Here is an 18,503-nt window from a genome sequence, read left to right as displayed (position 1 = left end):
CATTGAGCATGGTGAGTACTGTCCCTCAGTCATCTGACATAGTCTTTGACTCTTATTAGTACTGTCCCTCAGTCTACCACGTATGGTCTTTGAGCATGGTGAGTACTGTCCCTCAGACATCTGACAATGTCTTTGACTCCTATTAGTATTGTCCCTCACTCTGCCAGGTTTGGTCATTGGGCATTGCGAGTACTGTCCCTCAGTCATCTGACATGGTATTTGACTCCTATTAGTATTGTCCCTCGGTCTACCAGGTTTGGTCATTGACCATTGCAGGTAATGTCCCCACGTCTGCTGACATAGTGTGTGCTATGGATATGGGCCATCAGCCTGTATGACATGGCCATTTTAAGTACTGCTGCTAAGTCTGCTGGCATGGTGTGGGTATTATGGGTATTTTCTCACAACCTGCTATGAATAGTCGGTGTGTTACAAGACTGTCTCTCAATTTGCTAGTAAGTGATATGTTAGTTACTGGTATTTTCTCTTGGTCTCCCGGGCATAGCCATTTAGCATTACAAACACTGCCCATCAGTCTGTTGGCATGATTTGCAATATTGTGGGTATTGTCCCTGAGTCTGCAAAGCATGGTTGTTGAACATTAAAGCTACTGTTGCTCAGTCTGCTAGGCCTTGCCTCAGTGCTACAGTTTTTATCCCACATTTTGTTAGGCATGATCTGTGAGTGTTATAGCTAGTCTGCTGGCATGGCCTGTGGGTGTTACGGGCACTGCCCCTCAGTGTGCTAGGGTCTTGTGCGCTATTGTTATGGGTATTGTCCTTCAATAATTTATGCATGGTTCTGGATTATTGTGAGTATCTTCCCCTCAGTTTGCTAGGTATGGTTTGTGAGTTTTATGGGTACTGTTCCTCACTCTGCTAATCCTTCGTCTATTAGACATGGTCATTGAGCATTGCAGGTAGTGTCCCTCAGTCTGATAAGCCTGGTCATTGAGCGTTATGGGTATTGTCCCTCAGTGTTATGGGTATTGTTCCCCAGTCTGCTAAGCCTGGTCATTGAGAGTTACGTGTATTGTCCCTCAGTCTCCTAAGCCTGGCCATTCAGCATTATGGGTATTGTCCCAGAGTCTGCTAAGCATGGTCATGGAGAGGTACAGGTATTGTTCCTCAGTCCGTTAAGCCTGGTCATTGAGAGTTACGGGTATTGTCCATTAGTCTGTTAAGATTGGTCATTGAGCATTAAGAGTATTGTTCCTCAGTCTGCTTAGCTTGTCCATTGATAGTTACAGGTATTGTTCCTCAGTCGGTTAAGCCTGGTCATTGAGAGTTACGGTATTGTCCCTCAGTCTGCTATGCCTGGTCATGGAGCATTACGGGTATTGTCCCTCAGTCTGCTAAGCCTGGTCATTGAGAGTTACGGGTATTGTCCCTCAGTCTCCTAAGCCTGGCCATTCAGCATTATGGGTATTGTCCCAGAGTCTGCTAAGCATGGTCATGGAGAGGTACAGGTATTGTTCCTCAGTCCGTTAAGCCTGGTCATTGAGAGTTACGTGTATTGTCCCTCAGTCTCCTAAGCCTGGCCATTCAGCATTATGGGTATTGTCCCAGAGTCTGCTAAGCATGGTCATGGAGAGGTACAGGTATTGTTCCTCAGTCCGTTAAGCCTGGTCATTGAGAGTTACGGGTATTGTCCATTAGTCTGTTAAGATTGGTCATTGAGCATTAAGAGTATTGTTCCTCAGTCTGCTTAGCTTGTCCATTGATAGTTACAGGTATTGTTCCTCAGTCGGTTAAGCCTGGTCATTGAGAGTTACGGTATTGTCCCTCAGTCTGCTATGCCTGGTCATGGAGCATTACGGGTATTGTCCCTCAGTCTGCTAAGCCTGGTCATTGAGAGTTACGGGTATTGTCCCTCAGTCTCCTAAGCCTGGCCATTCAGCATTATGGGTATTGTCCCAGAGTCTGCTAAGCATGGTCATGGAGAGGTACAGGTATTGTTCCTCAGTCCGTTAAGCCTGGTCATTGAGAGTTACGGGTATTGTCCATTAGTCTGTTAAGATTGGTCATTGAGCATTAAGAGTATTGTTCCTCAGTCTGCTTAGCTTGTCCATTGATAGTTACAGGTATTGTTCCTCAGTCGGTTAAGCCTGGTCATTGAGAGTTACGGTATTGTCCCTCAGTCTGCTATGCCTGGTCATGGAGCATTACGGGTATTGTCCCTCAGTCTGCTAAGCCTGGTCATTGAGAGTTACGGGTATTGTTCCTCAGTCGGTTAAGCCTGGTCATTGAGAGTTACGGTATTGTCCCTCAGTCTGCTATGCCTGGTCATGGAGCATTACGGGTATTGTCCCTCAGTCTGCTAAGCCTGGTCATTGAGAGTTACGGGTATTGTTCCTCAGTCGGTTAAGCCTGGTCATTGAGCATTATGGGTATTGTTCCTCAGTCTGCTAAGCCTGGTCATTGGGCATTATGGGTATTGTCCCTCAGTCTGCTAAGCCTGGTCATTGAGAGTTACAGGCATTGTTCCTCAGTCTGCTAAGCCTGGTAATTGAGCATTACAAGTAGTGCCCCTCAATATGCTAAGCCTGGTCATTGAGAGTTACTGGTATTGTCCTTCAGTCTGCTAAGCCTGGTTATGGAGAGTAATGGGTATTGTCCCTCATTCAGCAAACTGTGGTCATTGAGCATTACAGGTATTGTCCCTGAGTCATTTAAGCCTGGTCATTCTGCATTATGGATATTGTCCCTCAGTCTGCTAAGCCTGGTCATTGAGAGTTACAGGCATTGTTCCTCAGTCTGCTAAGCCTGGTAATTGATCATTACAAGTAGTGCCCCTCAACATGCTAAGCCTGGTCATTGAGAGTTACTGGTATTGTCCTTCAGTCTGCTAAGCCTGGTTATGGAGAGTAATGGGTATTGTCCCTCATTCAGCAAACTGTGGTCATTGAGCATTACAGGTATTGTCCCTGAGTCAGTTAAGCCTGGTCATTCAGCATTATGGGTATTGTTCCTCAGTCTCCTAAGCCTGGTCATTCAGCATTATGGGTATTGTTCCTCAGTCTGCAAAACCTGGTTGTTGAGAGTTCCGGGTATTGTCCCTCAGTATGCTAATCCTAATTCACACAAGAGCTCCAATTCACTCTAGACCAGTGGTGTTCAACATGTTTTCTCCTGAGCCCCCCACCAAGTAAAAATATTATTTCCGCCCACTCTCCCCACAAGCTATATCTGCTTATATTTTCTATTAAGGACAATCACTGTAATCTCTTTAGAGGTCGGACCCACAGTTTTAAAACCACTGCTTCAGACCAAAAGTAGGCTGTGACGAACCAACTTCCGGGGCACAAGTGGTCCAAGGATGAATATCGGTTTCTAAACCATCAATCAGCCCCACACCTCTAGTACACCAGAAGGGATCCGAACAGATTGGAATACAAGTGAATTATAAGACCTCCTTGTCCAATTTTGGTAACGTGGACGGAACGGGAGGCTTAACTCGCAAGGTCGTGGATCGTTGGTTAGTTGTAACACAGCTGAAATACAATTATTACCCAGGCATAAAAGGGACTGTCCAATCAAGGTTGTATACAAATATCTACTTTATTATTACTCCACAGACAGTTCTAGCACACTGTTATGTTATGTTATTTGGCATTTATATAGCGTTCTATATATCATTGGTATGACCTCCAAGTGCTTGTGAGTTGAACGCCCTCGGGGACCGTAGTCTAGGTCAGTCGATAGAGTAGGGTGCTTGGGTGCACTCAATGTTTTAGGCCTGTGTAGGACGCTTATGTCTGCAACTAGGTCGATTTTCCGTGGGGGTATAGCTGCGTTCTAGCAGGATGTTGAGGTGTTCATGGAGTATTTTTCATATGTGAGCAGCTAGGCCGAAATGTATTGAGGGGTCTAACTGCACTCTATTACGTGTTGGTGTAGAGTACAGAGTGAGAATAGTGATGGGAGAGGTGAGAGTCTGGCGTGGATGTGTTATTCTTACCAGCCCACTGTTCCAGATTACATTCACACGCTTCGTGATAGATGCACTCAGAGGGGGATGGCGTAGGAGGCAGCTGGGCATGCGTAGTAGACTCAGGAAGCAGAAATTCAGCAGTTGACTTTAAGACACTAAGGCAATCATAGCAGTCAGACTTCTAGCTAGGATGCTGAGAAGGGAAGCGAAGGCCAGGACCATATTAAAAGTAAAAACGGGGAGGGGGAGGGGTGTATGAGCCAGAGACTTCACTAGATACTACACTAAACTATAGAGCTCTGATATTCCATTGGAGAAAAAACAAATGTGTAATAACTAAAATAACTGAGCAGGAGAGAGAAGCCCTGAAACAAGACATTACGATAGAAGAGGTGTGTAGGGCCATAACATCGTTGCCCTTTAATATGTCTCTGGCCCGGATGGATTCACCTCAGAGTTTTATAGGTCCTTTAGGGAAACAATGATACCATACCTGGTGCCTCTATTTAACGAATTAGGAAGATCAGGGCAAATTACTCCATCCATGGAGGTGGCAAAGGTAGTCCTTCTTCCAAAAGGACGCAAAGATCTAACCATTTGCAGCTCATTCAGGCCGATTGCTCCCATTAACATTGATACTAAGGTTTATACGAAGGTTCTAGAAAACCGTCTAGATCAGATCCTCCCACGTACCACTTCTACAGACCAATCAGGCCTCATTAAGGGCAGACAGATGAGTGACAACGTGAGGATAGTGCACCTCATAAAGAGTTAAGAATATTCCTGCCCTCCCAATTTCTCTAGACACCGAAAAGGGCTTCAATAGGGTAGAATGGAATGGCAGTTTTTGCTCCTCACTATGAAGATGGGATTCGGGCGAAAGCGCTCACAAAGATTAAGGCCAATTACCATTGTTACGCCTAGCAATCAATGGCCAACTATCAGAGGCCATTTAAGTGCTGAGGGGGACGAAACAGGATGCCCCCTCTCACCACTACTCTATGCACTTCATCTGGAGCCTTTGCTGGCTGCAGTAAGAGCTGATATAGTAGGGATACCTCACGGGGAAGGGTCCATAAGATTGCCGCCTTTGTGGATGATATTTTACTAACGTTGACAGAACCTGAAGTTGCCCTAAGAGCTATGGAGAGTGCGATGCCGCAGTTTGGGTCAGTAGCAGGGCAATACCCATACATCGGAGGTAAGGAATCTGACAACACCAAAAGAAGTGGAAAATGGGCTCAAAAACACTCCCATATAAAGGGGTTGAGAAGGCCATAACTTATTTAGGAGTCAAGCTAACAAACAATTGACAAGCGTTCTTTGGCTAACTATCCGCCTATGCTAGAGTCCATAAAGAACAAACTGATTGACTGGGGCCCTCTGGGAATAACAACGATAGGTAGAATCATGGACTTGAAGATGGTTATCCATCCGCAATTGCTGTATTGCTTCACGGCTCTACCTATACAACGCCCCATATCATTTTTTCAAAATATCCCAAACACACTGGTAGATTTGTTTGGAACCACAAAAAGCAGAGCGTAGCGAAAAGGGTAATAATGATGCCAAGAACAGAGGCAGAATGGGGCATCCGGAGCGTAGAGTGCATTTCCTAGCGGCACAAACAAGACTGATCAGAGATTGGCTGAGGGAGGACCGGGATAAAATATGGAGGGCGATGGACGAGGCGGTGGCAGCAGAGAACGTAGAGGAGGGTAGGACGCCAAACAAGTGCTGTAGCAAGATCATGTCGCTGGTGGGGGACTCCTGGCACAAGCTAATAAAGTGGGCCCACATTAACACATTCCCGTCCCCATTTACACCAATCTTCGGCAATCCCACAATCTACTCTGAGAGGAAAGGGCTTTGGCAAATGGCAGAAGGGAGGTTGCCACAAAATCCGGGACATGTTTGAGGCATCAGAAATTAAATCATTCATCCAATGTAAGACAGGCTTGGGGTGGAAGAAGGGGAGAGGTATGGGTATACCCAAATAAGACACTGAAGGAAGTAGCAACACGAACCTTAACTTCCTTAGAGACATATCTATTGACAGACCCAGGGGACAAACATAGAGTGGGGCAATTTACTCAGACAACAAGCAGCTGGAGGAGCCGGGGGTTAGGAGATATACGACAAGTTGGGAAGGGGCAGCAGGCCAAGTAATCGAAGAGTAAGATTGGAAACAATTATGGGCCAATATCCCTAAAATGATGAGGTCCCTTCAAATCCAAGAAATATGGCTAAAAATCATGCTACAATGGCACCTAACCCCGGTCCCCAATCTATGCTGAAGGGAATGTGGAATGGAGGGTACCTGGAGCCGTATTTGGTGGGATTGCCCACGCATCCAAGCTTATTGGGGGATAATTCACAAGGATTTGGGGAAACCCTGGGGGCAAAGGGAAGGGTACAGAGGGATGGCAACAGTAGCCTTAGGAGGAGTTTCATGAGAGAAGAACGTAATGTATATGTGATCTTGATGATGGTGGGAGCATTCGTGCTGGCACAAAAGTGGAAATCAAAGAACCCCCCCCCCCACGGAAACCTGAATGGGTGGGAAAAGTACAGATCTTTGCGGCCCAGGAGTGGGTAACTTATTCCCTTCAAGGAGATCTCCAAGGTTATTTGGCGGATTGGACCCTGGTGCTGGGGTTCCTACAGAAAGGAGCCAGGGAGACCTGGTGCCCTAGGCGAATAAGACTTTTGGGGTTACTACAATTACTCAGGGACAATTGCCCAAAGGGGTCAAAGTCTGCCGAATTCCACAAAAAGAAGGCACCACTCTAAGGGGGTCCAACGCTCAATGAGAGAGGTGGTCAATAAAGGAGGGGGGAAGGGTCAAACGAAGAACCAGGATCGGACCAAAAAGGGGGGGGCTACTAATTGTTGAAATGTTTTGAAAATGCTAATCAAAAGATAGTTTTCAATGCTAGTAACCTTAATGGACAAGAATGAATAGGCTCAACCAGAACACACAAGTAATTTCAACACCAGATTTAAATCCCAAACAGGAACCACAAAAAGGACCGGAGGGAGCCCTTTCAAGAATTGGATTACAAGAGGCATTTTAAAGTAAGAAGCCTGCGCAGGCGTGTGCTTAAAATAGAACAGCGCTGCCAAGCCTCCCTTCACAGTGACAATATGGCGTTCCAGATTGGCTAGAGGCAGCCAGAATGATAACACAATAGGTGTGTCACACAGAAAAGGGTCCACACTCTTATCTCTGCACCAGCTCCAGAGCTTGTTCCAACGGGAGCGATAGAGATTTTATTGCTGGCCTTCTGGCGGAAAGCAACATCTCCATCACGTCTTCCGGGAGGTCCCAATCCTTATACCCCAACCTCTCAGAAATCAGGCGTGAAGGTGTTGAGTCTTAACCTCAGGATGGAGAACCCGACCCCCCTCTTGCGAGCAGTGGTCCTCTCTATGCGAAAGACGAATTGGAGGGCAGATGGACATGTCCAGAAGGTCCAGGTACCACATCCTCCTGGCTCAAGCCGGAGCAATCACGATCATGGATTTCCAGAACTTTCTCAACCTTCAGATCACATGCGGAATGACGGGGACCATGAGGAATGACAGGGACTGGAGGAAACTCATACAGGAGTGGAAACTCTGTGTCCACTGTGAACGCATTCCTAGAGCTCCTCTCGGGGGTATTTACCTGAAGCAGAACCGCCCGCACTTCCAGTTGACACTGGACGTAAACAGATCTACGTGAGGGGTTCCCCAGTGGGTGAAGATCTCTTGAGGGGCTTCCTGAGCTAGTTCCCACTCGTTGGAGACTGTGCTCTGTCTGCTCAGAGCGTCCACCGCCGTGTTCTCCTCTCCGGCTAGGTGAACTGCTAATAGGGAGATTCCTTCTTGACGTGCCCAGAACCAGAGCTGCATTGCATCTCTACACAGTGGTAGTGACGCTGCACCTCGCGTTAAGGCAGTACATGGCCACTGTGTTGTCCATCATTATCATGACATTTCTTTTCCCATACAGAGTGCAGAAATTCAGCGCTAGTCTGATTGCCCTCAGCTCTAAAAGGCTGATGTGTAGTTTGGACTCGGAATTAGACCATGACCGCCGACAGTCGGATCACTGGCATCCCACCCCATAAGTGAGGCATCTGTAATGACCTTTGTTATAAGTTCTTATACTGTGCACTGTCGCCATCTGCATGGTTTCTTGGCCCATCAGCAGATTACACTACAAATACAACCACCCTTTAAAGGAACACAGAGGACAGACAATTTCACAAAGGAAATGGAAGCACTCTGGATACTGACAGGAGGGTAGTTGGTAAAGTAATCAGTCTGGCAGTTCAAGGTTATTTGGTTCCAGCAGCAAGGGGGCAAAGGGTTGTAACTGTCTTTAGGGGCCTTCAGAGAAGGACCAGGGGGGGGCAGAACCACGATGTACCTGATGCTGAAGAAGTTCTTGGTGCTCGACAGCGTTGAGGTGGTTCCAGGGAGCTACATAGCCCTTGAGACAGGGTTAGTGGATGGAGACAGCTGCGGGTACGAGGTGGCAGGCCGTTCGGCAAGCAAGCTGTCTGGCGCAGTGGCTCGGGGCCAAGAATCGTTGTGTCTGTGCTGATAGGTGGATCTAGAATGCTAGTTGAGGCGGCTCGGACGGCTCTTGCAACATGACATGACAATAGTCAGCAGTGCAGCCCGGTTAAGACTCAACTGTCTCGAAAATGTCCTTAAAAGATGGATGCTGGATGATGCTTGTGTGGCACTCTTCCTAGCTTCTTTGCAGGGCTCATGTCCTTTTAAGGCGGGCGGCCCAAAGCTCAGGAGAGTGATTGCAGGGAACAGCCTTGTCCTTTGTCCAGAGACTCTCCAGCACTTCACACCTAGGAAGCTTGCGGGCAGGACCTAGCAGGACACTCTCTGTGCTGACTGGGTACCGGTTCTGGAGCTGCTGGATGGGTCCTCTGAGACCGGTATCTGCCTCTGTTCCCAGGGAGATGTTTAGGGGAGGGATCTTGCTTCCCTCTTGGAGCTCCTGGCCTTCCTTCACTGGCAGAAGATGTAAGGTAGACTGTACCTTCAACTTGAGTCCAAACGAGTCCTTCTTCTTACTCCTTTCAAAGTCTTCAGATGATCTGCTAATTGAGAGGTTCAGCTCTCTTTTAAAGCCAAATGGTCCCCAGTGATTGGTGCAGGCTATGCACACCTTAGTGAACCAATCCTGGGTCCCCACCAACAATCTTCTGTTATGCATGAGGTCAGGACCAGAGTGCTCTGCAACAGGACAGACAAGGGGGTGACAACATATACCGAGGTCCCACTCATCTCCCTGTCTGTTGTAGATCAAAGTGTCTCGCTGGTCAACTGAGCCCTCTGTGACTCTTGATTAAAGTGCAGGGTTCCCTTGAAGTAAGTGCTGGGAGCAGACTTCCTGTCTCTCCCAAACCACATACCTCTCCCCTCTGAAAGGGGTCAGCTCTGCAGGGGTTTTCCTATGGTAATTAGTGGACCCAGACATGCATTTCACTGCTTTTCAAACAGAGGGAACTGGCTTCAAGTTGACACAGCCTTTGCTGTTGCCTATTCAGGCAACCAAGCCACTTCAGGCTTCATTCACTTATCTCGCATTAGTATGCACTGCCAACAGCCGGAGGACAAAGGAATGCAGATCCATGCGGCCTTTGATATTTAAATTGGGCTGCCCATGCTGGAGGAACTTGTGCCTTCCCCCTTCTTGAGATGTTTGGATGTACCATGGGCTGTCACATTCCAGGTGAATATGACAGGGGAAGACAGCGCCTGTAGGCTGTGTCTTCCCTGAGTACATGTGACTATGCGTTTTGTGCGGGAAGCAGATGGACGGTGTGTGGAAAGGCCTCACACAGTCCTCAGGGGTTGGTCTTTCATCATTCATTCTCATTATTAAATCATCAAAAAGCCCAGGCAAGCGTACTCTACCTGTGCGGATAGTTGAATTCCTCACATATGCAGACATCGCGTTCTCCAAAACAAAACTCCACATGGGCATCTGGGGGGCTAACACTGGTCCAGAAATGCAGTTGCACCCACTGTGAAGTAGTCACAATAAATGGGCCTCCTTTGCATAGATGGGCTCCAGGACTCAGGGGATCAGGGATGTCCATGCACTAAGTAAAACCCTACCTGGACGTGGTATATGGGTGATTTCCGAGGGGTTTCCCGCTCAAGCAGTCCTTGTTGTGTATTGCCATCTTGGGTGCTTGTGGACCACGGTCCCAACCACAGAGAATTATTATGCAAGGAAAAGTTCCCCTTCCCCTACCACCCAAACCAATAGCCCTCACCAAACCAAGGCAGAAAACAGATCCGCGAGCCACACTCTCTCCACTCGCAAGTGTGGGTCGAGTCCCACACTCGCTGGTAGTTTGAAGGTCTACGGCCTGGCAGAGGACCACGAAGAACAGGGAACGCAGTGCCTCAGAGCCACACTTCTGCCTGACTTGAGAGATAAAAGGGAGAAAGAGAGGAATGGAGAGGAGAGAGAGAGAGAGAGAGAGAGAGAGAGAGAGAGAGAGAGAGAGAGAGAGAGAGAGAGAGAGAGAGAGAGAGGAAGAGAGAGAACAGAAAGAGGAATAAAGACTTTTGACAGTCACAAAGTAAGAAAGAAAAAGTGGGAACTGTCTCCAGAGGACAGTGGCAGGAATGTGGCGAGGAACTCATGCATTGTTATGCCTTATTAGGCTAGGGGCCTGCAACCTGTGGCTTGCCTGATGTTTTGGAATACAACTCCCATGATCCCTCACCCTTGACTATGCTGGCTAGGGCAGATGGACATTTTAGTCAAAAACATCTGGAGAGCCAAATGTTCCTGACCCCCGGGTTAGGCCGTGTAACGATAGCCTCGGTCATGCTATTTCAGGCCATGCACCTCGTGCCTGCAAATTGTCCTCAGTTGGGTGGGGCCTCCCAGCTTCCCACTGCTACCCCACAGATATCCCTACCAAAAAAAGTCCTTCAATGTTCCATGGGGTAACACACATTTGAAACTGGCGTAGCCAGCCACACAGCACTCAGCAACATTGCCATACTGGCAGATACCAGTAAGGGGCAGTCACTATATCCTCCCGAATTGGTTTGCTATCTGCTTGCCCTGTGGCGAGCTTTTCATGGTTAGTAAGAAAATGTGAATGGGAAAATCATCCAGCAACAGAGGCAAGTGTCAGGCTCTAATAACAACCTTTCCCTGGCAGACCAAGCTGGTGGGGTGGGCGCGGGGGCTTGACGGCTGCTGATCACACTGTTCTTTGCTGAAGGGGCTGCTTAGAAGTGAAGAAGAGTCATTATTAGGAAAGATCCTGCGTCCCTCCTGCTGAGTCTGGGTTCCAGCTCAAGTTATAAAGAACAGCATCGTTTGTAACTGAAAACCACCAGTTAATGTTCTATAAACTCTAAAAGATCTAAGGGAAGCCTGGTCCATTAGGCCTGGAGGATGTATGATAGCACTTAGAAGATACATGTGGGTAAAAGTGGAAGTGCAGTTAGAAGATTCCCAATGTTAGCCTCTCTATAACACTAAGAAGATGTGTAGGGACAACCTATCCATTAAGCCCCGACGGCATCGGAGGACCGACTTGACGATTCACGAGGGTAGCCTGTCTATTACATAAGAAGATGTATTAGGATAGCCTGTGCATGGCACTCTGAAGATCTAGTAGAACACTTTAGCCAGTCTATTGCCCTTAGAAGACTTTTGAGAGCAGCCTGTATATTGCACGCAGAAGTTTCACGAGTGTAGCCAGTCTATTGCACTCAGGAGATTCATGAGAGTAGCCAGTCTATTGCCCTTAGAAGACTTTTGAGAGCAGCCTGTCTATTGCACTCAGAAGATTCACGAGTTTAGCCAGTCTATTGCCCTTAGAAGACTTATGAGAGCAGCCTGTCTATTGCATCAGAAGATTCATGAGTGTAGCCAGTCTATTGCGCTCTGAAGATTCATGAGAGTAGCCAGTCTATTGCCCTTAGAAGACTTATGAGACTAGCCTTTCTATTGCGCTCAGAAGATTCACAAGAGTAGCCAGTCTATTGCGCTCAGAAGATTCAGGAGAGTAGCCAGTCTATTGCCCTTAGAAGACTTATGAGAGCAGCCTGTCTATTGCCCTTGGAAGACTTATGAGAGCAGCCTGTCTATTGTTCTCAGAAGATTCACGAGAGTAGCCTGTCTATTGCACTCAGAAGATTCACGAGTGTAGCCAATGAATGGCTGATACACGATATTAGACGTTAAAGATATGTGATGGTAGCCAGTCTATTGTGCTCAGAAGACTTATGATAGTAGCCAGTCTATTGCCCTTGGAAGACTTATGAGAGCAGCCTGTCTATTGTTCTCAGAAGATTCACGAGAGTAGCCTGTCTATTGCACTCAGAAGATTCACAAGGATAGCCAATGAATGGCTGATACACAATATCGATAATGGACGTTAAAGATATGTGATGGTAGCCAGTCTATTGCGCTCAGGAGATTCATGAGTAACCAGTCTATTGCACTTAGAAGACTTATGAGAGCAGCCTGTCTATTGCGCTCAGAAGATTCATAAGAGTAGCCAGTCTATTGCCCTTAGAAGACTCATGAGAGAAGCCTGTCTATTGCACTCAGAAGATTCATGAGAGTAGCCAGTCTATTGCGCCCAGAAGATTCATGAGAGTAGCCAGTCTATTGCCCTTACAAGACTTATGAGAGCAGCATGTCTATTGCACTCAGAAGATTCACGAAAGTAGCCCGTCTATTGCACTCAGAAGATTCACGATGATAGCCCTTGAATGGCTGATACACAATATCGATAATGGACGTTAAAGATATGTGATGGTAGCCAGTCTATTGTGCTCAGAAGACTTATGATAGTAGCCAGTCTATTGCGCTCAGAGGATTCATGAGAGCAGCCAGTCTATTGCCCTTAGAAGACTTATGAGAGCAGCATGTCTATTGCACTCAGAAGATTCACGAAAGTAGCCCGTCTATTGCACTCAGAAGATTCACGATGATAGCCAATGAATGGCTGATACACGATATTGATATTGGACGTTGAAGATATGTGATGGTAGCTAGTCTATTGTGCTCAGAAGACTTATGATAGTAGCCAGTCTATTGCGCTTAGAAGACTTATGAGAGTAGCCAGTCTATTGTACTCAGAGGATTCATGAGAGTAGCAGGTCTATTGCACTCAGAAGATTCATGAGAGTACCCAGTCTATTGCGCTCAAAAGATTCATGAGAGTAGCCAGTCTATTGCCCTTAGAAGATTTATGAGAGTAGCCAGTTAATTGTGCTCTGAACATTCATGAGAGTAGCCAGTCTATTGCACTCAGAGGATTCATGAGAATAGCCAGTCTATTGCACTCAGAGGATTCTTGAGAGTACCCAGTCTATTGCGCTCAAAGATTCATGAGAGTAGCCAGTCTATTGCCCTTAGAAGACTTATGAGAGTAGCAAGTCTATTGCGCTCTGAAGATTCATGAGAGTAGCCAGTCTATTGCCCTTAGAAGACTTATGAGAGTAGCCAGTCTATTGCGCTAGAGGATTCATGAAAGTAGCCAGTCTATTGCACTCAGAGGATTCATGAGAGTAGCCAGTCTATTGCACTCAGAGGATTCATGAGAGTAGCCAGTCTATTGCGCTCCGAAGATTCATGAGAGTAGCCAGTCTATTGTGCTCAGAGGATTCATGAGAGTAGCCAGCCTATTGCACTCAGAGGATTCATGAGAGTAGCCAGTCTATTGCCCTTAGAAGACTTATGAGAGTAGCCAGTCTATTGCGCTCAGAGGATTCATGAAAGTAGCCAGTCTATTGCACTCAGAGGATTCATGAGAGTAGCCAGTCTATTGCACTCAGAGGATTCATGAGAGTAGCCAGTCTATTGCGCTCCGAAGATTCATGAGAGTAGCCAGTCTATTATGCTCAGATGATTCATGAGAGTAGCCAGTCTATTGCGCTCAGAGGATTCATGAGAGTAGCCAGTCTATTGCCCTTAGAAGATTTATGAGAGTAGCCAGTCTATTGCGCTCTGAAGATTCATGAGAGTAGCCAGTCTATTGCGCTCAGAGGTTCGTGGGAGTAGGCAGTCTTTTGCACTCAGAGGATTCATGAGAGTAGCCAGTCTATTGCACTCAGAGGATTCATGAGAGTAGCCAGTCTATTGCACTCAGAGGATTCATGAGAGTAGCCAGTCTATTGCGCTCCGAAGATTCATGAGAGTAGCCAGTCTATTGCACTCAGAGGATTCATGAGAGTAGCCAGCCTATTGCACTCAGAGGATTCATGAGAGTAGCCAGTCTATTGCACTCAGAGGATTCATGAGAGTAGCCAGTCTATTATGCTCAGATGATTCATGAGAGTAGCCAGTCTATTGCGCTCAGAGGATTCATGAGAGTAGCCAATCTATTGCCCTTAGAAGATTTATGAGAGTAGCCAGTCTATTGCACTCAGAAGATTCATGATAGTAGCCAGTCTATTGCTCTCAGAGGTTTCATGAGAGTAGGCAGTCTATTGCGCTCAGAGGATTCTCGAGAGTAGCCATTCTATTGCGCTCTGAATATTCATGATAGTAGCCAGTCTATTTCTCTCAGAGGTTTCATGAGAGTAGGCAGTCTTTTGTGTTCAGAAGATTCTCGAGAGTAGCCAGTCTATTGCGCTCTGAATATTCATGATAGTAGCCAGTCTATTGTGCTCAGAGGACTCATGAGAGTAGCCAATCTATTGCGCTCTGAATATTCATGATAGTAGCCAGTCTATTGTGCTCAGAGGATTCATGAGAGTAGCCAGTCTATTGCGCTCAGAGGACTCATGAGAGTAGCCTGTCTATTGCACTTAGAAGACTTATGAGAGTAGCTTGTCTATTGCGTTTAGAAGAATTTATATATACATCCAATGCCTACCATCCTGAAATATCGTTATTAATGTCATATGTCAGTTATTGTGCAACAAATTAAACACCCCCAGTTTCCCAACTTGCCCCAACACTATTCAACTTTCAACAACTCATTCTGGCCCCACCAGGACAAGCCACCATACCGCCGAGTGGCACGGGGGGCCTACAAGCACCTATGCATGCCACGTATCTGGCAGAAAGTCACAAGGACACGCAAACGCACACACACGCACACACTTTCTCTCTCGCTCACAGGACTGCGCCCTCAAACACCTGCTTAGGAAGGAGATGAAGTGGTTGGTTAGCTCTCCATGCTAGGACCACCCCCACACAACCCTAGACTGTACGATAATCGGGGGGTCGCTGCTAGGACCACCCCTGCACCCCCCATAGAGGTACAGAATGGGCAGCAGTGCTCTCTGCCATTCACGAGTTCATAGATCCTAGGAGGTCACCAGCACCAAAAGGGCATGTGCTACACGCCCAGCACAAGATAACAGTGTTGTGCGCCCCCTAGGCAGGGCGCCTCCCCAAACCGCCACCTGGACACTGTAGCCAGGACTGGGCTTCCATTTAACAAACCAGTGCATTCTGGGAGTTCCATTCTAAGCTATCTTCAATTTAATAAACCCAAGTTATTTGTAATGCGCCTACACAATGTGTTTCAAGGCGCCACACGCCAAAGACTAGTAGACTGGCAGCAGAGGACTGGAAATGTGCAGCCCTCCCGCCCCCACCGACCCGGTGCAGCCACCCCTCCGCCCCCCTTAGTACGCTCACATGCAGAGAGCCCCACGGCTCTTACCTTGGCCATGGCAGCCCCACCCCACCCCCCTCTGAAATGCAGGCCTCCTTGCACACTCCAGCAGGGTGCCAGCCTCCCCCAGCTTCCTGCTGCCACAAAGAGAGCTGCATTCTCCCACGCGAGGCACCTGCTCTTCTTTCCATTTGCGAGTCGTTCCCCAGAGCACAGATTCCAACAAAGGAAAACTTTCAACATTTACAAGGAACTGAAAAAAGACGCATTCAAGCGCGAGGCCAGTGCTGTGGGCTGTGCACTGAGCCACTGGGCGTGTACTGCACGCAGCCCCCTGCCCCAGGGCACGCACGGCGAGGCCAGTGCTGTATGCTGTGCACTGAGCCACTGGGCGTGTACTGCACGCAGCCCCCTGCCCCAGGGCACGCACGGCGAGACGGGGCCAGTGCTGTGTGCTGTGCACTGAGCCACTGAGCGTGTACTGCACGCAGCCCACTGCCCCTGCCCCAGGGCACGCAAGGCGAGACGGGGCCATTGCTGTGCACTGGGCCATGCACTGAGCGTGTCTGCACGCAGCCCCCTGCCCCCCACCCCAGGGCACGCAGTCACAGGCGTGTATACTGTGCCACACGGTGTGAAAGAGCACTAAGAGGCAACCCGGGAAACCCTGTATATGAGTGTGATGGTCGGAGGGCCCGTGGTGTCGGGGGGGCCCCTCCGGTGTATGCGGCTGCCGCGTAGCGACGCCGCGCAAGAACAGACACGGAGGCGTCTGCTCGTTCCGGCGCTCCGGCTCCAACTGCCGGGCGCCGCCTTTATTGTTAACTGCGCATGCGCCGGCTTGCAAGCCGCGCATGCGCCTGTTGTGTAATACGTACACAACAGTATATGTATCGCCCTCATACACAAGGATGCCAGCCTTGCGTGCCCGCATGTGTGCCTCCTGCTGGCAAATGAACGATAGATATGCAGCCATCGCTTACCTTTAGGGTCTCCATGTGTGAATTCCGGGCAACAGGAAAAATACACAAGAGTCCAGAGGAAGAGGGAACACCTGAGGGAGAGAGAGAGAGAGAGGAGAGAGGGTGAGCATCCCCGCTAGAACAATGCGATGGCACAGAACCCAAACAGAACGGACATATTGAATAGGGAAGCCGGAATAGTGAAATATAACCCAAGTAGGATACAGTTCATTGTTGCCACACTGTAGGGAATTAGAGTTACACTACAGGGAAGGTCAGGTTGCTGAAGACACAGAGAGGGAATGTAGTGAGTGGGGGTGGGCATAACTAGGTAGGGTGCATGCAAGAATACTGACCATGGCAATCCCTGTAGGATTCGTAGTAAAAATGCGCAGCACTAGAGGTGAAATGGCGGATTAGAGAGTGTTCGGAAGGCCGAGGGTGAGGACGCGCTAGGAGGCGGAAACTGCATGCCACTTTCAGGGTTTCAGCCGATGCATGCAGCAATGAGTTTGTTTTTGGAGTAAAACACACAACGCTTTGATCACCAGGTGCACACAGTAACATTGCCAAGGATACTATAGCAACAGGAGCGCCCCCCATCGCAGCAGCCGCCTAGTGTCCACACAGAGAACTCAGTGGCAAGAGGAATACATGAGAGAAGTAGGCCTTGCGCATTGGCTCGGCACCACGATAAAGTAACAATTCTGATTCAATTATATTATGCACCTGCAAGCAACAGTGTGTGCCGCGAGGGAAGACATGACGAACGGTCCAATGTTAGCAAACTGTCTGGGAGATTGGGGACCAGTGTGGGAAAGCGGGATGGGAGTAGTACGTTTGTTGTTTGTACCTACGGCAAAGTTTCGATCTTGTCCTGCACATTAAAATATAATAGGGTTGTTGTGAACAAATGCAACAACCATATGAGTAACAACTGACCAATGGGGCACCATTTCTTAAATAGTATCAGCACATTGTGGTACCAGCCAATCAAAAACTGTACCCGGGATGTTCATGAAGTGATGTCTCATTTAGATGGAAGGACCGTGGGCGGGTCCCGATATTAGGGAATGGCCAATGAACATTTACAATATATAAAATAATATAGATATCTGCTTCCTAATATCCAAGCAGCAGGCTGTAGTATAGTTTTTTTTAGAATTATGACAATGTTTTGCCTTTGGTTTATAACTCCTGATGTAACTGTGGCTTTTGGAGAACGTCTTGTACCTTCAACCAGCCAAATTACTTTATGAATAAAGTATTTAAAGCCAATATTTCATGCACTTTAGTCCGCTCCATTATGTTAGGATAAGTGAGTGTTTGGGAGCGTGAATTCAACCACATAACATCACACATCTTTAGACTGGATACCTGCCGATCAGAAGAACACCGACGTGAAGCTTTCAGTACTGCAGGACGACATCTGGCCGATTCATCGTCACCTGGGCGACATCTCATTGACTCAGGACCACATGGGTGACATCCTGCCGACTAGGGTAAGATGACCACATGGGCGACATCTTATCCACTCAGTACTACACGGGTGCATCTTGCCAACTCATGACAACATGGGCAACATCTCACTGACTCATGACCTCATGGGTTACAGCTTGTCTGATTCATGACCGCATGGGCGACAGCATGGCCTACTCATGACCTCATGGGAACTAGCTCCACCGTCTCATGACCTCATGGCAATAGCTCAGCCATTGGAGAACTATGTGTACATTTGTATTCATGAAGCAATAGATTGAGTGCTTCAGACATATGTGTTATACAACAGGACCATCACAGAGGACAGGACCATCCCAGAGAGCAGGCCCATCCCACAGGGCAGGACAATCCCAGAGGGCAGGACCATCCCAGAGAGCAGGATTGTCTCAGAGGGCAGGACAGTCCCAGAGGATATGTCAGAAAACAGGATTATCTCAGAGAGCAGGACCATCCAAGAGGGCAGGACCATCCCAGAGAG

General features: G+C 48.0%; 1 protein-coding gene across 2 annotated transcripts in view; it reads right to left on the bottom strand.

Annotated features, from left to right (window-relative positions):
- COL27A1 (collagen type XXVII alpha 1 chain) overlaps positions 1–18,503 on the bottom strand; it is a 1,990,256-nt gene that overhangs the window by 1,823,529 nt on the left and 148,224 nt on the right. For both annotated transcript variants that reach the window (XM_069609095.1, XM_069609096.1), the window contains exon 2: positions 16,547–16,617. In XM_069609095.1, the coding sequence (XP_069465196.1) occupies positions 16,547–16,617 (71 nt within the window). The remainder of the gene's footprint in view (positions 1–16,546; positions 16,618–18,503) is intronic.

The sequence above is a fragment of the Ambystoma mexicanum genome, chromosome 8 (genome assembly GCF_040938575.1).
Source record: "Ambystoma mexicanum isolate Mex_15411 chromosome 8, UKY_AmexF1_1, whole genome shotgun sequence".
Classification (NCBI taxonomy): domain Eukaryota; kingdom Metazoa; phylum Chordata; class Amphibia; order Caudata; family Ambystomatidae; genus Ambystoma; species Ambystoma mexicanum.
Note: the sequence above shows the minus strand (reverse complement) of the source record. Positions and strands in the feature narration are given on the sequence as shown.